The following is a 23711-nucleotide window of genomic DNA, read 5'->3' as shown; positions in this document are numbered from 1 at the left end:
TACTAATAATTCCTCATGTTTCTGATCCTTTTATACTTTTACCAGTTAAATAAGTAAAGCCAAATCAGCAACAGAAGACTCTGAAGCTAAAGATTTGCTGTCATTGACATAGATTAGTTACTGAACTAGAAAATGGTCGTGCTTATTTTCAACATAACTAGGCTCGTTGTTGGCCGTTTAGTATCTTTTGTATTTGGTGTGCCATTATTCTGATAAAAACAGAGTGCCTACTTCTCAAAATTCTTGGTAATAATAACTTTACCTAATTTTACCCTTCTACTCCCCCAGGGGTGTTTTTTGCTAGTTACAAGCTTATGAAAGTATTTAATATTTTTAGATATAAAATTTAGGTTAGTTGATAGTAAATGGGAGTTAAAGTTCATGTAAAAACAAACATGCAAGAACACTAACGACAGTTTTGAAAATGAAAGGTAATGAAGTAGTACTGACACTACCAGATAGTTATAAAGTTACAATTTGGTACAGATTAATGGGATGAAATAGAACAGATAGAATAAAAATGTTCCCAAATACATAGGAGAAATTAGTATATGGTAAAGTTGGAATTTTCAGTCAGAGAGGGAGAATAGATTAAACAGTATATGACATTGAGATATCACTTAAGACTTGGCAGTATTTTAAAAAAAGGTAATCTGACTCCAGCCTGCACAACAGAGCAAGACTCTTTCTTTAGATAAATTAAATAAATAAATATCAATGAATGAATGGGTGAATGGGAAAATCTAGATCCCTACTTAACTTTTGTATATCAAAGAAAATTCTAGGTGGACTTAAGTTTCATACTTGAGAAATAATATTGTAATTGTTTTTAATAATCTAGGATTAAGAGACCTTTCTAAACATGCCACAAAACCCAGCAGTCATAAAGAAAAAGAATGTTTGATTTTTGCAAAATAAAAAAATGAAAAAAAATTGTTAAAATATCAAATAATGACAAACTAGCAATTAAGACAAAGCTTAGTTCCTACAATAAACAAAAGTCTCTTATAAATCATTAAAAAGTGGATAATCCTCTAGTAGAACAATGACAAATAATATGAATAGATACTTCAAAGAAAGAATAATTCATATTGCCAGTAAATTTATACATGTACAGATACTCTATTCACAACTTTTAAGTGTTAATTAAAAGATCATTCAGTGAATATTGGTGTGGCCATGAGGAAGCAGGCATCTTCTAACATTCTGGATGAAATGTATTTGGTGTAGCCTTTTTTTTTTTTAAAGAGTACTTTATCATTATCTATTAAAATACAGAAATATATATATTTTTTGACGAAGCATTTTCCCCCAGGAACTTACCTTACTCATAAACTTGTATAAATCCACAAAAAAATAAGGTATTCAGAGATATTTATTGTGGTATTGTATGGAAGGAGAAAAAAATCTGGAGACGAATTGACCATCAATTTATTTGATTTTTATGTATTTGATTGTCCGCTAGTTAAATTGGTTGATCTGTTCAATGAGTTCAGTTTTTTGTAGCTTAATACAGCTGAGGTAAGTCAGTAAATATTATATTGTTGAGCGTCAAAAGATAGTTGCAAATTTACAAAAAATAAATGATGAGTGGTAGAAAGATTTAAGTAAAAGAACAGGAGTTCTGAACTGGAGTCATTGCTGGCGCTTAATAGGGTCCCAGCCAACATTTAAAATATCCCGACTTTCAAAAAGAAGTCGTTGTTTGCTTACCCAGGAGTCATTGGCCCTTTCTTCTGTTAACCAAACCATAATTTTGTTTAATGGCAAGGTGCCTAACCCCAGGGGATGAATGTGAATCATGATTAGTCTAAACCAGTCATTATTATCCTTTGGCAAATTATTTCACTTTACCTTCCTCCCATGTGGCACAGTTCTGGCCAATGAGTCATAAAGAAAGTCTACTGGAGGACATTTGACAAAAAATGTCTTCTGTGATGAAAATAGATGCTGAAAGAATTCTTCCCCTCCCTGCTTTGGGTGCTCTATATAAGAATGTGATGCTTACACTGGGTACTGGCAAGTTTCAAAAATGAGGAGAAAGCCAAGAAAATTGCAGAAAGTTAACCTAGCACCATGATTTAGTCGAACTTTGAAACCATCTTAGAGCCGTCTACTTGCAAAATTTTATTACATGAACTAATTAGTCTACTGGTAGTTGGGTTTTCTGTTACTTGGAGCTGAAAATATCCTAACAAATAGTGAATTCATGGAAAGCTGTTTTTTATTAGATTCTGTGTTTCTGTGACAGTTCTGAAAATTGTTCTTTTCCTTTGTCTTAGCTAGAGTAATCAGTAATGAATATGTGCATTGGACTATGAAGCAAAAATAGAGTTGAGATTAATTCATAAATTAATGCAATAATGTATCTTCCTCAGAAATTCAAAGGACTTCGAAAATATTTAACTTTTTTTTAATCCCCCCTCCCACAGGGTTTATTTATGTTAAATATTCTGACAGTCTCTCCCATTTGCTTAGAGGATAAACCAAGGAAGGAAGAGAAAACATGTGATTCAGACATATAGATAAAATATTTTTACTTCCCCTTTAGCTGTTCTATTTTGAGTTTTAAAGATGTTAAAGAAGAAATAGAGTTGAAGGATTATCATTGTAACTTCCTAAAACAATTCTAAAAATAACGAGTTGGCAGTGATAATTGTATAATTTGTAGTTTCTGTTTTTTCAGATAAATATCCTTTCAGAGTACATTCATGATTAACATTTACTGATCTGCTTGATTAATTTTTCTTTGTGAATCAGTTTCTAAACTGGTTAATGTCCTGACATTCAGTTGAGCTTTTTAGCAGTTGGATCTTAAAGTTTTTAAAATCTTACATGTTTCAGATCTTTTGTCCTTTTCTCTTCCCCCAACGATACCCATTAGAATCTGTTAAATTGGCCGGGCATAGTGGCTCACGCCTGTAATTCCAGCACTTTGGGAGGCCAAGGCAGGTGGATCACCTGAGGTCAGGAGTTCAAGACTAGCCTGGCCAACATAGTGAAACCACAGCTCTACTAAGAATTCAAAAGTTATCCTGGCATGGTGGTGCACGCCTGTCATCCCAGCTACTCAGAAGGCTGAAGCAGGAGAATCTCAGAAACCTGGGAGGCAGAGGTTGCAGTGAACAGAGTTTGCAATACTGCATTCCAGGCGGAGTGACAGAGCGAGACCCTATCTCAAAAAAAAAAGGTGTTAAACATTGAAAAGATAGCCTTGTTTTCGTCTTGCAAAGAAAATCAATACAGAAAACTGTATTAATAGTTTTACCATGTTAGAATGAAAGCTGCTTTCTTGGTATTGGCCTTTAGGTCTTTTTGTTTTTTGATAACGCCATTTTTATTTAACCAGCTTTCATTTTTATTATAATTATTATAAAAGTGACACAGTGCACGTGATCAATAAAGCAAAACGCAAATAACATGGAATGCTATAAAATTAAAAGTACTTCTGCCAAAGTAGCAAACTGACACAGGCTGCTGATTCCCTTCCCCAGAATCAACTCTAGAGAAATAAAATAGCAGCTGGATTCCAGAAACTCCATAAATGAGACCGAAGGCTCTCTCTCCTCCAGATTAACCTTTCACTATGGAAACTAGCAGCAGTAGCTTATCCCATTAGTGTCAGAATTCAGTGGGCAACATTATGGCAGTACGGAAACGCTGCTGGAGTTCAGAGTTGATTAAAACATGGGGACTGACCGTCTGTTCTCAGTAGTTCCTTTTTTCTTCTCCCTTTGTCCAGGGATACTGCCTTCTACTTCCTCTGAAGGGTTTAAAGGTACAAACTGTTGCATAGGGGTGTGACCATATCTCGAAATGATTCTTGGTTCTTTGTGCCTATGCTTCACAACCCTATGAGTTTTCCTCTGTATTTTCCTTAATCTCAACTAGTACTGATGCCAGTTAAGGCCTGGCCTTTGAGTCCTCTCCAGTATATCTTATCAGAAAGAAGAACTAATTTCCTGAAAAACATACCAACATAACTAGACAGTTGAGGACTACAACTGTCTCAAAAAAAAAAAAAAAATCGGTAAACTGATGACATACATGATGTAAAGAAGAATTATTAGAACAGATGAATGGCCGGGCGCCGTTGCTTCATGCTTGTAATCCCAGCACTTTGGGAGGCAGATCTCCTGAGGTTGGGAGTTTGACACCAGTCTGACCAACGTGGAGAAACTCCATCTCTATTAAAAATACAAAATTAGCTAGGTGTGGTGGCACGTGCCTGTAGTCCCAGCTACTTGGAGACTGAGGAAGGAGAGTCGCTTGAACCCTGGAGACAGAGATTGCGGCGAGTCAAGATGGCACCGTTGTACTCAAGCCTGGACAATGAGCGAAACTCCATCTCAAAAAAAAAAAAAAAAAAAAACCAACCACACAAACAAAAACGGGTGAACCAAGAATTTAAAATAAGCATGATGAATATACTTAAAGATGTAAGGCAACATGCTAGTAATATGAAATATCCAAACATTGTAAAAACAGAACCATATGGAAATAGTAGATATGAAAAATATAATTAAAATGAAGACTACAACAAATAGGATGGTATGAGTGAATTAGTCAATTGGAAGATTAGAAAGAACACTCTTCCGGGAAAAAGCAGGAAAAAAAAGATAAAGAAATAGAAAATAGAGTAGAAAAACTAACGGAAATAGAGAATTGTTTTACTAGTGCCAACATCTTAAAAGGAGTTCCAGAAAAAGAGAAAAATAAAAATGTAAGAAGGTGGCCAGGCACAGTGGCTCACACCTGTGACCCCAGCAGTTTGGGAAGCCAAGGTGGGTGTATCACCTGAGGTCAGTTCAAGATCAGCCTGACCAACATATTGAAACCTTGTCTCTACTAAAAATAACAAAAATTAGCCAGGCTTGGTGATGCATGCCTGTCATCCCAGCTACTTGGGAGGCTGAGGTAGAAGAATCACTTAAACCCAGGCGGCAGAGGTTGCAGTGAGCTGAGATCACACCACTGCATTCCCGCCTGGGCAACAAGAGTGAAACTTTGTCTCAAAAAAAAAAAAAAAAAAAAAAAAAAGGTGAAATAATTGAAGAAATAATGGAGATACATTTCCAAAAATTCAAAATTGATGAAAGACTTCAAATTGGCTAAAGAGGTCATAGTGTACCAAATAGAACAAATAAAGGAAAGTGCATACCTAAGCAGATTAAAGTAGAATTAAGAATAGCAGAGAGAAATTTCTGAAAGTTTTAAGAGAGAAAAAGCAGATGACCTGTAAGGGAATGAGAAGGTAGACATGTGACAGTTGAACAGCAATGTGGAATGAGAAAAAACAATAAAGTTTAAAAGTAACCAAATAAAACAACTTTGAACCAAGAAATTTAAATCTTCCTTTCAGATGTGAGGGTGACATAAAATATTCTCAGGCATGTTTGCCTTGGTTCATTTGCCATATGGAGACCCATTTGGAAGCAGGCTCAGTGAAAACTAAATCTAGGAAATGCTAGAAGTATGTGATAAATGATGATCAAAATTTATGGTTGCCTGAAGAAAAACACCAGGATCAATAATTCTAGGTCATAAAACCGTGGTGGAGAGGGGAAATGGGACACTGTATAAATTTAGCTATTGTGATTAGACTATAGAGAAGAAACTATTCTATATTATTAACACTAAAATGTCATAAACAAGGCTCAAGAGTTAATCTTGATTTTCTAACTCCCTTTTCTGTTCCTATGTCATATGTCATTGCCACTGTCTCTTATATCTCATGCCATCTTCTTTCTTGGTTTCCTTTTTTGTTTTGTTGGACTATCTCCTCAAAGAGGTTTGATTTTTTTTCATATGTAGTCATAAGTATGAACTTTAAAATTCTGTTAATTTACCCTTGTTAATATTGCTAGTTTAACTGGAAATGGCTGTTGTAGGTAAAAACAGCCGTAGACAACATGTAAATGAATGGGCATTGCATGATTTGACTCTGAGCAGGCCAGATCAAGCCATAGTTTGCCAAGCCATGTTATAAAAGTTTTAATTCAAAGGCTTATAACAAGACAAAATAGAATAAAGAAATTTAAGTGCAATAAATTTAGGCAGTTACACCCCTCACTTCTACCACTTAGGAAAGTAATGCCGGTTCTTCACTGTTTTATCTTCCAAAGTTATCTGAGGAACAGAGATCAGAACCTGAGCACATCACTTCTGAAAGTTTACCATGTCTTATTAAGAAAATACAACTGTCCCTTGGCATCCTTGAGGGACTGGTTCCAGGACCTCCCTTGGATGCCAGCATCCTTAGATACTCAATCCATAATATGGTGTAACCTACGCACATCCCCTCCTATGCTTTAAGTCATTTCTAGGTTATTTATAATACTTGATGCAATGTAAATGCTATGTAAATAGTTGTTTTAAGGAATAATGACAAGACAAAAAAAGTCTGTACATCTTCACTGTATATGCAACCATTTATGGGTTTTGTTTTTTGTTTTGGGGGATTTTATTCGAATGTTTTAAATTTGTAGTGGTTTGAATCCTTGAACACATAACCCAGGGATATGGAGATTCAACTGTACCAGGCTTTACATATACTAAAGATTGTGGCATGAGAGTTTAGGCTATTATTAAGATCAGATTGATGTATGTGTGTGTATAAATATAAAAATAAATATTGTATGTGTATGTATACAAATTATATATTATGGTCTGTGTGTGTGTATAATTTTATATTTACTGTGGAACACATTTGGATAGTCTTTAAAATGTCCCAAATTTATTGAGTAGGAATGTAAAAGGACACATAAATTTAAGGTAGACCAGGAAAAAATAAATACTGGATTATTTGGTTCCACTGAAGTGTAGGTAAAGAAGACCAAGATCAGTATGGCTGGCATCTCCTGCCGTACATAGTATTCTAGGTTGATGTAAATATTTCACTTCAGTCTGATGTTTGTATAGCTTTTTGAGCATGTGATAATTGTTCATGGGTTAAAAAAAAGTTAAAACAATGCCATTGTTTTAGATCGTGACAATTATGTTGTGAAGTAGCTGAGTTCATAGAATGCACTTTATATATATGAAATTATATTTCAAGTAATATTTTCAAAAAAGAATAAGAAAAATTGGCATTTTGCCACATCAGTGTTTTTACAAATTATTGGATAATGCAGAATGATCATCACTTATTTAATAGATTTCTTAGAAAAATACAGCATTATTACCTTGATCATCACTTATTTAATAGATTTCTTAGAAAAATACAGCATTATTAACTTTGGGGAGTTTGAGCCACTCAGGAAAACAAAATGGCATATTATAGCCCAGAATATTTATTTATTTATTTATTTATTTATTTATTTATTTATTTATTTATATTTTCTTTAGAGACAGGGTCTGACTCTGTTGCTCAGGCTGGAGTGCAATGGCACAATCATAACTTACCACAATTTCCAACTCTGGGGGGATCTTCCCACCTTAGCCTCCCAGATAGCTTGACTGATTTTAATTTTTTATAGAGACAAGGTCTCACTATATTGCCCAGACTGGTCTTGAGCTCATAGCCTCATATGATCCTCCCACCTTGGCTTCCCAAAGCACTGGTATTATAGGCATGAGCCACTGCACCAGGCCCAGAATTTTAAATTTTATTTTTTGGAAGTTATTTTATTTTATGACATATTTTTAATGACTCTGACCTTATTAAGCAACCCCGTGTTTCACCTTTTGTCAAATTTTTTTCCCCAGGTCAAGATTTGAATATTTAATCTTTACTATCAAATTACAGATAATAAATCCATTAATTAAAGCATTATCCTTTCCTTCCTTATGTAAAAAATGGTTATATTATAGCACACCTCTTTCTGCTTTTTTCCCTCTAGCTGGCAATTGACATTCTTTCAGTCTTTCCACAAATCCTTTAGTATTTGTTATATTCCAGGCACTATTTTAGGTACTGGCAACAAAATAATGAACAAAACAGCCTTTCCTTTCCGAGCTCATAGAGTAAGGAGCAGGCAATATATAATTGTTTATTGTTTAATCAAAAAGTTATGTAGTGTGTTAGAAGTTATATATTTAGACACATAGTGCAGGATAAAGCTGTATTGATCTTTTAAAGAGAAATTCATAAGGGCTGAGTGTGGTGGCTCATGCCTGTAACACCAGCAGTTTGGGAGGATGAGGCAGGACTATTGCTTAAGGCCCAGGAGTTTGAGACCATCCTGGACAACAAAGCAAGACCCCATCTTTACAGCTGGGACATGCCTATAGTCCCAGCTAATTGGGAGTCTGAGGCAGGAGGATCCTTTAAGTCCAGGAGTCCTAGGCTGCAGTGAGCCATGATTGTGGCACTGCACTTCAGCTTGGGCAACAGAGTGAAACCCTCTCTCTTAAAAAAAAAAAAAAAAAAAAGTACTAATCTAACAGGAATGTTTTCATCTTGTTTTTTTCTTTAATTTATAGTTCCAATGACAGGATTTACACAGAGAGCAACTATTGATCCAGAACTGAATGAAATACATGTCTTATCTGGACTCAGCAAAGATAAGGAAAAGAGGGAAGAGAATGTTAGAAATTCATTCTGGATTTATGACATTGTGAGAAATAGTTGGTAAGGAACTCTTGTCTCTCTTGCAATCCCAGTGTAACAGTTATTTGAGATTGTTGGTTTATTCAAAACGAGAGAGAAATAGCCTTATGTTAATTTGTGACATTGTACATTTAAAAGTCAGTATTGAAAAAAGGTATCGGTACCTATGTATACAATGATGTTCAGTGAATAGATTTTACCTGTGTTTTTCAATTAGTAGATAGTTCCTGGTCTGGGACTCGGGAGACTTGTATTTTAGTCTAGGTGCTGTTCTCAAGTAGATGTGTGAACTTGAGAACGATGCTTTTTTAATGTTCCCAGATCTTAGTTTTCATAAAACAAAGAGGTTTGACTATAGCAGGGAGGGGACAATATTACTGAGCATTTTCCAACCATGACTTTTGTGTCCTAGAGCATCTCACAGAACTGGTGCTACATATTTTGCTTTGGGAAAACATGGATCCAGCTCTGACATTTATGTGATTGCTCCATAAATGAATATTGTGCAGAACAGAAGCACTTCAGAGAACTTCTCCATTCAGTAATGGAGAGTAATGCTCTGCAGCTAAGGAGTTTATTGTTTTCTAAATAGGACATTTGTTTACAGTCAAATGACAGCAATGCATATTGTCCTTTTTTTTTTATTGTGCTTACAAGGACAAGATAGCACATCTTTCAATCTTAGTTTGAGCTTTCATGTATGCTGTTTGTATTTTATAACACAGTTAGGATATATGAGCTGTTTGATGGACATCAGAAGAACTTTAGAACTCAGTTCTAACAAATTCAGATTGTTTTATCAACGACTAGAACTGTAAGATTTGATATGAACACATTACTAAAATTTTTTGTTAGTAATTAGACATGTAATTAATTTGCTTGCTACAATTGTATTATCTTTGCTGCTAATTCTCTAGGGTAGAATGCCTTAAAAGCAATTTCTTGCAGGTCTTGTGTCTATAAGAATGATCAAGCTGCAAAGGATAATCCAACTAAAAGTCTTCAGGAAGAAGAACCATGTCCAAGGTTTGCCCATCAGCTTGTATACGATGAGCTACACAAGGTATCCTAACTAGAGTGACCTGTAAACTTTCCGTGGCCTACTGTCTGAAATAATTTCCAAATGTAGCTTTCTGATTGTTTTAAACTGGATTTGAGTAAAAAGTTACAATACATAGTAGACATTCAATAGAGTATGTAGCAAGCACTCAATATCACTTCTCCCTAAAATTCCTTAAGGGAATGAGCATTTTTACATAGCCTGTAATTCTTGGTACTTCTCCTTTTTTGAAAATAGTCAGTGGCTGCTTCTTAGCTGTATAAATCTGGATAGATGACATAGCCTATTGTTTCTACAATGTGAATATCCAAGTAAAAGATGTACATTTGTCAGCATGTGGGTACCTTGTTTCATGATATAAACATAGTTTTGGTTTTAGATTTTCCCATTGTGTAAGAAGTCTTTTTATCTTTATTTTCCTGATGTACTAGTGATATCTTTTTCAAATCAGCCTTGTGAAATGGTCCTGTGTTATGAATTTTTAGTGTCATAGTGTTGAGAGTTATTTCTTTATTTCGCCCTTAAACTTAACTGTGTACTTTAGTGATTGGACTTATATTGTATGGCAAATTACGGGCAGAGACCAATTCTTTCTGTTTAGCCATGAATGATTATTTAAATTCTACACGATATACTTTGAGACCTTTAGGTAAAAGATACCATGGGAGTGAGTAAAAGCCCTTTCTCTTATAGCCTCTCAATTTAAGGTATAAATAAATTTCCACGTAAAGGATAGGGATAACTCTATTATGTAACACCAATGAATATAAGTGTTTTCAAAATTTTTGGAACTATTTTAATTTAATAAATTAAACATTAATTTTAATTAAAATAATTAAATATTTAAATGCCTTGTATAAGTACAGAATAACATTCAAGTGCGATAAATTTAGGCAGTTATATCTCTCACTTTTACCACTTACGAAAGTGATTTTGTTTCTTCACTGTTTCATTTTCCAAAGTTATCTGAGGAACAGATAACTCTAATAATAGTGAAATCATTATCAATTCCTTTTGCATGTCATTTTTGGTATTGAATTATGAAATAATATTTTTAATGTTATTTCACAAATTTGATGTGCCATTTAATATTTGGCATTTCAGTTAAAGCAAAATTAAGATGTTAATTTTTTTTTTTTTTTTTTTTTTTCCTGAGACAGAGTCTTGCTCCGTTACCCAGGCTGGAGTGCAGTGGCACGATCTTGGCTCACTTGTAACCTCTGACTCCCAGGTTCAAGTGATTCTTTTTCCTCAGCCTCCCCAGTAGCTGGAACTACAGGCGCATGCCACCACCCTATAGCCTGGCTTATTTTTTATAGTTTTAGTGGAGGTGGGGTTTCACTGTGTTAGCCAGATGGTCTCGATTTCCTGACCTCATGATCCTCCTCCCTCAGCTTCCCAGAGTGCTGGGATTACAGTCATGAGCTACTGCACCCAGCCTAAATTTTTTTTAAAGTTTCTAGTTGACCTGTTGATGACTGTTAACTTTCAGTGATTCAGCATTATGTCAGAATTTTTTAAGATATTCATTATATGATCAATATTTTGATTAATTTTATCATCCCCATTATTTGTTGTCGTCAGCAAATTATTATCTTAGATTAAATTCTTCCTTTCATTGTTTTTGTTTCATGCCTTCCACTGTCATTGTAATATAGTAATATAACTCATTTTAGCATGCATGCAGTTTTTTAAAGTAGCCGTGGTGCCTTAAAGTAAAACAGAAACTTGAGAAAAATCAAGAGAAGCTTTGGTAAAAATACAGTATAATTTTTAATTTTTAAATTTCAATAGGCATTATGCAATGCTACTAAAATTTCTTGGGTATGCATGAATATTTAAAAATCTGGCTTATTTTGCTAATTATAGGTTCATTATTTATTTGGTGGGAATCCAGGAAAATCTTGCTCTCCAAAGATGAGATTAGATGACTTCTGGTCACTGAAGTTGTGTAGACCTTCAAAAGATTATTTACTGAGGCATTGCAAGTACCTCATAAGAAAACACAGGTATGAGAATAGTTCACTGAAAACTTTTAATTAACATTATCAGCTATTGTTGATATCACCTAGCTTTGGAGATACAACTTTCTTGGCAAATTTAATAATGAAACAGTATGAATACTATGAAGATCATGAATTTTGTAAACGCCCTGTTATTCTACTTGTTTTTGCTTTCCTTTTTCAAAGGAAGATACAAAATATAGATATTGATGCTAAACATTTGTAAATGCAGAACAAGTGAAATTTTGCAACTGTTAAAGTAATGGAAAAAATTTTTGTGAAGGTGATGTGCCTACATTGAAGTAACTCAAGGCTAACTACAAATTAGATCAGTTCTGGCTTAATGACACATGGCTGAGCTTTTGATCACTCTCTTAACAGTGAATGTGGTGATATAGTTGACTATGCAATATCTTCATAATTTGATGTTTCACAATACAATTTCAAAATATGCTTGTAATTTTATATCGCCTTTATTTTTTAATTGCAAAATCATTTAATCAAACATTTTCATATATATACATATGCATTCACACACACATACACACGGACATACACACGCACTCACACTCTGGGTCATGTTGGCTTTTTAGCCTAGAAGGTAATAAACTACTAAAAAATGCAGAAAGAGGCTTCTGTCCTTTTGGTTACTGTAGTGTGTTATATGGTAATAAAAATTTGCTTTAGGGCCAGGTGCAGTGGCTCATGCTTATAATCCCAGCACTTTGGGAGGAAGAGGTAAGAGGATTGCCTGAGGCCAGGAAAGACCAGCCTGGCAATTATTTTATGCTAGACACTGCATATGATTCTGTGGCAGAGCCAGGATTTGAGCCTGAGTGTTTTGACTCCAGAGCTCACCACTTAACCATCAGATACACATACATATCAATGAAGCAAATGAACAAAAATCTTCCCTCAAGTTTTCATTCTTAAGAAGGGAGACTAACAATAAACATAATAAGGAATTTATATTACATGTTAGATGGTTAGTACTATGAAAAATACCAGATTGAGTTATTGTTTGTACAGGTGTGGGAGGTGGGAATGTAATTTTAAATAAGAATATCAGAGTAGACTGCACAGTGAAGATGGCATTTGAGTAGAAACTTAAGGGACAAGAGGGACTGAATCATATCGCTGTCCGGTGATGGGGGAAGTGTCCTAGACAGGTGATAGTCAAGACTCTGAGGTTGAAAAAGATGCCTGAATAATTTGAGGAGTGAATAGAGAAGTGTGGCAGAAGTAGAATGAGTGAGGTGATTGTGGTAGGAAATGAAGTTGAAGGGTCTAGGAAAGTGACAGCCTGTAAAGGGCCTTAGGCTTTTACTCTTAGGGGAGCACTGAAAGATTTTAAGTAGAAGAATGACACATTCAGGCTTGTATTTTATAAAAATCATTCCGTGTTTTCTTCCAGAAGAAAACTTGTGGCTGCTTTCCCTCAGGTGGGGAGAATTCTTGAGAAACAACAGGTTTCTGTGTTGGAAAAGATTAGTTCAGTTTGGGGCACTTTAGGTTTGAGAAGTTTGTGAGACATGCAAGCAGAGGCCATCTGTGAACATTTGGTGAAAAGACTTGGCCAGACATTACTGTGAATCACAGGGAGAAGGAGCTTGCTCAGGGTGAGCAAGAAGAGTGAAGGGTTGTTGGATATTCTCTTGAGGACCACCATCATTTGAGGGACAGGAAGAGGAAGAGACACTTTCCAAGAGATCAAAAAGCGCACCTTAACATTCTGGATAAACTTTGAAGACTGTGCCAACAGAATTTCTTGATGGATTTGATATGGGTATGAGAGAAAGACAACAGTCAAGGATGACTCAGGGCATCTTGAGAATCTTGTCAACTGTTAATTCAAACTGACAATAAAAGGCTCATTTTAGACCTTGTTCTCTACCAAGCTGTTAGATGAATTCAAGAATTTGAGGGACATCGCTACATGTAGACATAATAGATAGACGTTTGTATCTGTGAATTGGGTAGAACACAAAAATTGCCTTTTTAATTCAAATGTTATGCAGATTTCTTTTTTCATAATGTTGAGAGCTTACACCACACTGCTAGACTGGCTTATTTGTGTTGTTGTTCTTAATAGACAATAATTATTATTCTGTTTAGTTAGAATATAAATTTGGAAGGAGAGAAGTATATTGTGTGCCAAGGAAGTATCTCCTTGTTCTTACTGATGTCACGTGATATAATAAATAAAATACCACTATTACTTTTTCATATGACATTCAGGTTTTCAAACTTGATGATGAGTTGAGGGTAGAAATGGGCAAAAAAAAATTGTTACAGGATTAATTTCTATTCATTTAGGAACAGGGCAGAACTATTGATTAAAATATGATTCTAGACTGCAGACACAAGTGCGTGGTAAGTTCTTGCTGGCCAAAAATAGTGTAGAAAATGAATAGTTATTTTTATTCCTCAAATAACTTTGAGGAAACTGATCTCTTTATACTGGATATAGGATTGTAGGTATATGTTGGTTAGGTTATTTCAGGTTATAAAGGATAATGACATGCTTTGAATACCTCAACTGAAAAAAAAATTATTATTAGATTATTCAGAGAATTAAGGCACTTTCTCAGCATTTTGAACAGTGAATCTGGATGGAGAATTGTTTAGGATATTGGAATGATTCTAGTAGCCAGGCGCTACATAGCTTTTCCTTGTATTTCTGTCTGCTTCTTTCCCTATCTGCTTGTCCTGTTCTGGCTACTCCTGACTTTCTCCCAACCTCGTGGCCTAGACAGACAGACAGATAGACAGAATCTGCCCTCTCTATTTTTGTCTGCCCTTTACTGTCCTTATATTTCTCACATTCAGATTACCCAAGAGAAAGAATCTTCTTAGAAAGAATTTCTTGGGGATAGTGTCCCTGCTGGGAAGAATTCTGCCAAACCACTTTATAAACTACCAATCAAAGCATAGGTGCCAAAATGGTCTAATCTAATCTTTTGTGGACAAGATGGTAGAGTAACATGGCCTGTACCTAAAGGACTCTCATCTGAAGGTTGTAAGCCCCCTGTCACTCTTAGGGTACTGCCTGGTACAAGAGAGCTGTAATATTTTGCTAGTCTTTCTCCCTGCCTAAAGTACAGGTAACCCTATCACCAAGGATGCCATCAACCTGAACACCATCGTGAAAGGCTCATCATCTTTCCCACTCAAAGGAAATTTGTCTTTTCCTTGTCTGTATATTTTGAAAAGCATACCAACTTATTAGAAATAAATCTGTATGTAATTATGCTATAACAGAAAGACATTATCTTTTTCAAATAGATAATATAGATTCAAATAGTTTTTTTGTTGTTGTTGTTTAGGAGACCTCATCCAGATTCATTCTTTGCATCTCAGCTTTTCATCTGTTGGGGTGTTTGTTTGAGACAGGATCTCACTCGATTTCCAGGCCAGAGTGCAGTGATACGATTGTGGCTCACTACACCCTTGACCTCCCAGGCTCAAGTAGTGCTCCCACTTTGACTCTCAAGTAACTGAGACTGTAGGGACATGCCACCACACCAGGCTAATTTTTGTAGAGATGGGGTTTTGTCATGTTGCCCAAGCTGGTTTCAAACTCCTGGGCTCAAGCAATCCATCCACTTTGTCCTCCCAAAGTGTCGGGATTACAGGCATGAGCCACAGTGCCTGAACTTGTTTTTTTTGGTTTTTAAATGGTGATAAAATAGATCATCATCATAATATTATTGTGAGGATAGATGAAATGATACATGTAAAATACTTGATACAGCATCTGGCATATTACAAATGCTTTATAAGTGGTTGCTGCAGTTGTTTTTACTGACTGAGACTTGGACATAATCTCATTAAAAGTAATCAGTGTTAATGATACTCATTTAAAGATACCCTGCTTGTTTCAGTTTCCAAGGTGTCTGTTAAGCATCTCCATTAGAAAATATACAAATCTAAGCAAGTATTTTTATGTCTATTTGTTTTAGATGAAACACAGTGGGATTTTTTGAAGTTCTCTTTTATAAAATACTTAGCATATTCACTGTATTTGGTAGTTGGTTTAGTCCTACCTTGTAGTTTTAAGAGAAGAGTAAGAAATGCAGGCCGGGCGCGGTGGCTCAAGCCTGTAATCCCAGCACTTTGGGAGGCCGAGGTGGGTGGATCATGAGGTCAAGAGATCGAGACCATCCTGGTCAACATGGTGAAACCCCGTCTCTACTAAAAATACAAAAAATTAGCTGGGCATGGTGGCGCGTGCCTGTAATCCCAGCTACTCAGGAGGCTGAGGCAGGAGAATTGCCTGAACCCAGGAGGCGGAGGTTGTGGTGAGCCGAGATCGCGCCATTGCACTCCAGCCTGGGTAACAAGAGCGAAACTCCGTCTCAAAAAAAAAAAAAAGAAATGCTCCTACCCATCCTCTAGCACCACAACTGTCTGTGACCACCTGGCATTACTGTTACCTTTCCAGGAACTCCACATCTACACTATCTACATGGCAGTATTGTTACTTCTGGATTCCTAAACTTCAGTTTTCTGGACATTCAGAACAACTCCTCATATGCAGTATAGCAATGTTTTATTCTAGCTCTGAAAGACGTTTCTGATGTTTTTCTCAATAACTCCAGACAATTATTCTTGTTTACATTTTCTAGGTTTGAAGAAAAGGCCCAGATGGATCCCCTTAGTGCTCTGAAATATTTACAAAATGATCTTTATATAACTGTGGATCATTCAGACCCAGAAGAAACAAAAGAGGTAAAGAAAGGTGATAATAAACTTCAGAAATTGAGTATTTTTAAAATATCTTCCTAACTTATATTTAATGATTTTGCTCTTGAGTGTTTAATGGAAAAATGAAGAAAATATGATGATATCAGTAATCTTTAAAATGTCACAGAGAAGGTGAAATAAAAAATTGAATAGGCATGTTTTCATGTGAAAAGATTCCAGTCACCAAAAACTTTTGGTCCATTCAGAAAAGGATTATCAGTTATAAAGTTTTAACTTAGTTTTGTATTTTAGGAAACAAATAGAAATTTTTGCTTTGTCCATAGTCCCATGATTATTTTACATAAGGATTACATAATGGTTCAATGTAAATTTTTCTGTTGATAGTCAAGATCCCCCAAGAGAGAAAAGAAAACTCCCCTGTTGCTTAGGGAGAAAATGAAGAGAGGTTGGAGGGAGTTAGAATCCTTGGTGCCTTATTATTTAGTTATGTGAATGTTGTAGCAGTATAGTTTGTCTATAGACTACTAATTTCATTCATCACTAGTTGCTAAGCTTGAGAAATCAGTTAGCCAATCATTACTTTTCAGTTTTTTTGTTACATAGCATTGGGACAGAAACAACTGTTTCTAAAGATTTCACATCCTCAAGGACATGTTTGCTTGTCCATGGTGTGTGAATATGCCTGCAATAATTTTTGTGGTTTTATATGCTCTCTTTCCACTAATATCTGAGATTCTTTTTGTCTTTTTCCTCTTACCAGCCATCATTGTTGATCTAGCAACATCTGAACTGCAGTGTATTTGCTTCCACTCACAGAATTCGTGTTGATTACAGTATATGTAGTTCTGATCCTTAGGTCTCTTTCCCTGTTAGCTGCTGCCTTGCTTTGGCTTTGTAATAGTAGTATCAAGCTGTGCCTGGCACACTTCAGCATTGACACAGGTGTCAGATTTAATGTTGAATCACTTTCAGGCTCCAGGTTCATTGTACTTTCAAGCAATAGAGCCTGTGTGTCTTCAGCACCATAACAAAGAGATACTCTTTAAAAGTTTCGTACTATAAAATTAAGTCCTAAGTCTCTCAATATTGATTACAGCCCTTCAGTAGGTAGAGAATTTGCAAAACGTACTTTAGAACTCCCTTGGAAGGGGGACAGTTAATTGTCTTTCCTTGAGTCTTCAGTTAATCAATACTAGAGGAAATAGGAAAAATAATTGTAGTTTTGCCGAGTGGCAGAATATGTTTGGTTTAATCTGTTATAACTTATAACTGTACTTAGTTCTGAAGAGTCCATTAATGTTAATGTTAGGCCATGCATTTAGAGTTATGCATAGATTTCCTTGTGTTTTCTCCATATTCTATGTAAAATGGCTGTAACTGGGAGCAATTATTTTTTCCTTATTTTTTGAAACCAAAACAGAATATTTCAAAGTAAATAATTTCAGGCTTGTGAGCTGCATGTAGGCCAAAGAAAACAAGACAGTTTGTTCTTAAGTTAAACTAATGGGGAAAAAACAGGACAGGGAGGTATCTCAAGTTCATTTGAGCCATTTAAAAAATTTTGGTAGCTGGTTTCTGTTTTTCTTCTTTTTAAAACAGTAACAGCTTATGATTTGTGTGCCACCAGCTTCTATTCCATTTCATAAAAGCTTAATCTAGCAAGAGCTGGGTTAGCTCTAGTATAAGTTAGAAAGAAATGGTCGTGTGTGTGTGTGTGTGTGTGTGTGTGTGTGTGTGTGTGTGTAGTTAAAAATCACCTTAGACACTTTTTAAAACAATGTCCTTACCCTAAGATTCTCCTCTGTCAGCTCTTAAAGAACAGAAAATAGAAAACATTTCTGACATTGAGAATTACTGGTCTGCAATAATATTTTGTTTAAAAATGTGCGAACAGATTTAATGTTTAAAACGTTTTGTGTCCAACAGCCTGTTTGAGGGAAAGAAATCCCCTGGTGACAGTTCACTGTATACTTAGAATATTTGTCAGTGAGACATGTAGATCTTCACTTTCATTGTAGGAAATCATTCCACTCACTGAGAAGGGCCTTACTGCTCTTCATTTCCTATAGTAACTTGTTTTTGTTCTGTTTGTATGTTTTACAAAAGTGTCATGTTTTAAATGACTTTCACATTTAAGTCTCAAAACGCAAAAAGTGTTTCTTAGATTTTTTTTTTTTCACAGTTGTTAATCATCATCATTGTGCCTGTTGTCAGGACAGTGACAGCTGACTATCAACTGTATAACAAAAAAATGTTCTTTGATTCCTCCAGGCTTGAGAACATTGGTTCTGAACTGGCAATAAACCTTATAAAACATGATATTTTTTTCTAGAAAAGGCCCGAGAAAAGGATGTCTGAGCCAATTATACTACTTTCAGAGAAGACTTCTATAACAGAGGAGAAATGAGAATAAGTTTTCAGCTACGATAACACATTTTGTATTTGTTACACTTCTGTGGCATTTCCAGAGTACTGGTGTCATTCATTGAACAGATGTATGACCCATAATAGGTCAGGCTTTCTAGGCAGAGGAACTATGCTAGCAAGCCAAACAGATCCCTGCCCAGGAGGTGCTTACATCTTAGTGGAGAAAGACAATGAACAATAAACATTAAAGAAGCAAATTATATAGTACATTAGAATACAACAAGTATTGGACCAGGCGAGGTGGCTCATGCCTGTAATTCCAGCACCATGGGAGGGTGAGGTGGGCAGATCACCTGAGGTCAGGAGTTCAAGACCCAAAAGAATTTAATAAGTGTCATGGAAAAATAAATATGGGATAAAAAGGGTAAAGGGAGAAGTATACGGGATGAGAATTGGGCAGTTGCAGTGTAACATAGGATGATCATAATAGCCCTCATTCAGAAGTGAGATTTGCACGAAAACTTGAGAGAGGTAATTTGGAGAAAATAATTTCTGACGAAGGGAGGTCTAGAACAAAGATCCCAGGATGGGATCATTCTGGCAAGGTTTAATAGAATAGCAAGGAGGCTATGGTGACTGAAGATAGAACCAACGGAATTTTATCATACATTAGATCTAGGGTTTGAAAGAAATAACTCTAAAATTTTTGGCCTGAAAATCTGGAAGGATGGAGTTACTGTCAACTGAAGTGAGAAAGTTCTGGGGGAACCTGGTTTGTGGGGACTCCTGGCTGGCATTGAGGAGTTTAATTTTGAAACTGTTCAGTTGGAGACATCTATGAGACAGCCAACTTAAGATGTTGAGGTGACTGTTGGATATTTGAATTCAGAGTTTGGAAGAGAGGTCTGTAATATCACTTGGTATGTGTTAAAATCCTTAGGCCAGTGCATACCATTCCATTTATTTAATCAGATGGTTTAGATAATAGTTTTCTCTTTATCCTATATGTGGAGCCAATAACATTTGTTTTTCACCTTAGGAGTTAGAAAAGAGGAGCAAATTCAACCCCAGATAGGTAGAAAATAAGAAATTCATGAAATAGGAAACAGTGGAGAAATTTTAAAAGTGAAAAGTTGGCCTTTTGAAAAGGTAAATAAATTGATAGGCCCCGAGCAAGACGTACCAAGTGTATTAGCCTGTTCTCACACTGTTATAAAGAACCACCTGAGACTGGGTAATTTATGAAGAAAAGAGATTTAATTGACTCACAGTTCTGCAGGCTTAACAGGAAGCATGACTGAGAGGCCTCAGTAAACTTACAAGGGGAAGCAAGCACCTTTTTCACATGGTGGCAGAAGAGAGAGTGAGAATGAGTGGGGAAGTGCCATACATATTTAAACCATCAGATCGCAGGAGAACTTCCTATCACAAGAACAGCAAGGGGGACATCGGCCCCTGTGATCCAGTCACCTCTCACCAAACCCTTCCCCCAATTCAACATGAGATTTGAGTGGGGACACAAATCCAAACCATATCACCAAGAAAAAAAAAGTGAAAATATAAATTATCAACATCACAAATGAAAAGAGGAAATCAGTATAGACCCTACGTATATTAAAGGTAAAGTAGGTATGAACAACTTCATCAACAAATTCAGCAACTTGATGAAATTGACAGATTCCTTAAAAGACACAGTTTACCAAAACTGACACAAGAAGAAATAGAAAATCTTAAGGAATTTCATATGTACTATAGAGATTGAATTTGTAATTAAAAATTTTCTAACAAAAAATCTCTAGACCTATAATAATAAATTCTATCAACCATTTAATGAAGGAAGAAAAAAATACCAATTTTACGTAGACTCTCAGAAATTAGAGGAAGGCAATACTTCTTAAATCCTTTTATAAAGCCAGGTTAACTTCGATATCAAATCCCAACAGAAGCCAGGCATGGTGGCTCACACTTTGTAATCCCAGCATTTTGGGAGGCTCAGGGGTGGATCGCCTGAGCCCACAAGTTTGAGACTAGCTTAGGCAACATGGGAAAAACCTGTCTCTACAAAAATATACAAAAAATTAGCTGGGTGTGGTGGTGCATGCCTGTAGACCTAGCTCCTCTGGAGGCTGAGGTGGGAGGATCACCTGAGTTCAGGGAGGTTGAGGCTGCAGTGAGCTGTGATTATGCCTCTACACTCTGAACCTTGGTGACAAGAGAGGGATCCTGTCTCAAATAGAATAAAATAAAATCCCAAGAAAGACATTACAAGCAAAGAAAATCATAGACTAATATTTTTCATAAACATAAATGTAAAATTCTTAGGAAAATTTTACTTAATTAGCAATATATTAAAAGGTTAGTGTACTATGACTGATAGTTTATTCTAGGAATATATAGCTAGTTTAACATTTGAAAAAAATTCAGTGTAATTCACCATGTTAACAGAATGAAGAAGGAAAGTCATAGATCATCTTAGTAAGTGAAGAAAAGCATCTAACAAAATTCAGACTCAATTCATAATAAAAATTCTTAGCAAAGTAGGAATAAAAAAAACCCTTGAATCTAAATTCCTAAAGGACACCTGTGAAAAACATATAGCTAGGACTATACTTAATTGTTATTAAACATTAAACCCTTTTCCCTAAGATTGTGACAAGGAAATCATGTATATTGTCAGCCCCTCTATTCAACCTTGTACTAGAAGTCCTAGCTAGTATAATTTAAAAAAGAAAAAAAAAAAAGCATATAGATTGGATAGGAGAAAATAAATTTGTTTGCATTTGTAGGTAACGCGATTATGTACATTCTCAAAACCCCACGTTGTGTACAAAACAATATACTAGGACAAGTAAATTTAGCAAGTTACAAAAATATGAGGTCAATGGAAAAAAAAAAAGCAATAATTAGCAATTATTTTTATACTAGCAGTGAACAATTAGAAAATGAAAAGCATACTGTTTATATTAGCATCAGAAATACCAAATGGGTAGAATGAGTCCATTGTAAGAAATTAAAGACCTTGATAAATGGAGATACATATTTATGAATCAAAACACTAAAAATTGTTTAAAGCTGCCCATTCTCCCCAAATTGGTCTTTATCTTAATGCAGTATAAGTTTCTTTTTGTTGTTGTTGTCATTGTGGAAATAGACAAACGACTCTAAAATTTACATGGAAATGCAAAGGTTTTAGACTAGCCAAAACAATTTTGAAAAAAAGAAAAAGTTGGAAGGCTTATACTACCTGATTTCAGGACGCTGTATAAAGCCACAGTAATCAAGACAGTGTGGTACTGGGTTAAGGATAGACAAGTAGATCTAGACAGAAGAGAGTCCAGAAATAGACCCATACATATGCGGTCCCTTGTTTTTTGACCAGGGTGCCAAGTCCAATGGGGAAAAGAAAGTTTTCAACAAATGATACTGAATAGCTGGATATTTCAAACCCATCTCACTGTTTACTGAAACATTAAGATGGATTACAGATCTAAGTATAAAATCCAGAAGAATAAGGCTTTGAGAAGAAAACATAGGAGATTATCTTCACAACATTGGAATAGGTAAAGATTTCTTGGACTTGACACAAAAGATAGTAATCATCAAAGAAAAATCTTGATAAATTTGACTTCAAAAAAGTTAAAATTTCTACTCATTAAAGGACGATTAGAAACATAAATAGTCATGGCCAGGTTCAGTGGCTCACAATGGTCATCCCAGCACTTCAGGAGGCCTAGGAAGAAGGATTGCTTGATCCCAGGAGTTTGAGACCAGCGTCTCTAGCAAAAAATTTTAAAAAATTAAAAATGAGGTAGGAGGATTGCTTGAGCCCAGGAGGTCGAGGCTGCAGTAAACCATGGTTATCCCACCGCACTCCCACCTAGTTGACAGAGAAGATCCTGGCTAAATAAATAAATAGGCATGCCACAGACTAAACAATCTTTGCAGTAGATATATCTGACAGAGGACCGATACCCAGAATATGTAAAGAACTTCCATATGTTTTAAAATTTTTCTTTTTATCTCCCCTTTTCCTAACTCTTGCTTAGATAAATACATATGGAAGGTTTGTACAATTTCTGATCTTTGAAGGACCATTAATCAGGGCTTACAAATATTAGTATGAGTTAATACCTGAAATGTAAAAGGCTGCAAACATAGATGTGAAATATATTTTGAGGAATTGGTGGTATTAACTGCTCAAGTCTTAGGAAATGTCAAGTAACTCCATAGAGGAGTTTGTCCGCTCTAATTCATTTCTTTAACTCGCCTCTTTTCCTGCATCCTCATTCAGGATAAATGTAAATAGTTCTCCAAATTTTTTATTTTGTGCCTATTTGTTAAATTGCTAATGTTGCAATAGTTGTGTCTTACTCTGTTTCTTCATTGTTCAATTACATTCTCTGTTTTAAACTAACTAACTGGCAGCCTGGAAATCTAACAACATTTACAACATTATGTCCATTAAAAAGGCCCGTTGGGTTTTAACAACATAATTATATATAGTTGTGGAATCTCAATCTAAGTTGTAATTTAGAAATGGTCTATACACGCTTTTTTTCTTGGATTTCGATTTGCACAGCTGAGACATCAGGTATTTTACAGTGGCTTACGTTTATTTTTGAAATGAGAATGCATATATACGAAAAATTTAATAACTGGGCCCAGGGCACCAATCTGTTCATATGTGTTAGATTCTGAAATGACAGTTTCCTTTTTTATTTTGTTGTGCTGTTGTTCCTTAATAAATACATACTTTAATACATTTTAAAAATAAAATAATTCCAGGACATGGCCCAGTATTTTGGAAAATGTTAATAGCAGCCTGATAAAAAGTCAGTATATTATTTAATCTGAATGTGTTCTTCTTGCCACTATTTGGTGAATAGATCTGTGTCACATATACGCAGAAATACGTAGTTGCTGACAAATGGTCAAAGTTACAGAAGGCTATTTTCCTTCAGTGCACTTAGCCAGCTAATTTGCTTCTTTCCTTTTTTTTTTTTTTTTTTTTTTTTTTTTTTTT

The 23711-nt window shown here is 35.4% G+C and overlaps 1 protein-coding gene across 9 annotated transcripts in view; it reads left to right on the top strand.

Moving 5' to 3' along the window:
* MKLN1 (muskelin 1) overlaps positions 1-23711 on the top strand; it is a 414229-nt gene that overhangs the window by 372489 nt on the left and 18029 nt on the right. For all 9 annotated transcript variants that reach the window (XM_032275651.1, XM_032275655.1, XM_032275654.1 and 6 more), the window contains 4 exons: positions 8425-8572; positions 9500-9614; positions 11481-11620; positions 16243-16345. In XM_032275651.1, the coding sequence (XP_032131542.1) occupies positions 8425-8572; positions 9500-9614; positions 11481-11620; positions 16243-16345 (506 nt within the window). The remainder of the gene's footprint in view (positions 1-8424; positions 8573-9499; positions 9615-11480; positions 11621-16242; positions 16346-23711) is intronic.

The sequence above is a fragment of the Sapajus apella genome, unplaced genomic scaffold, assembly GCF_009761245.1.
Source record: "Sapajus apella isolate SASKATOON/1434 unplaced genomic scaffold, GSC_monkey_1.0 scaffold7, whole genome shotgun sequence".
Taxonomy (NCBI): domain Eukaryota; kingdom Metazoa; phylum Chordata; class Mammalia; order Primates; family Cebidae; genus Sapajus; species Sapajus apella.
The sequence above is the reverse complement of the archived record's forward strand: the minus strand, read 5'-3'. Positions and strand labels throughout refer to the sequence as shown.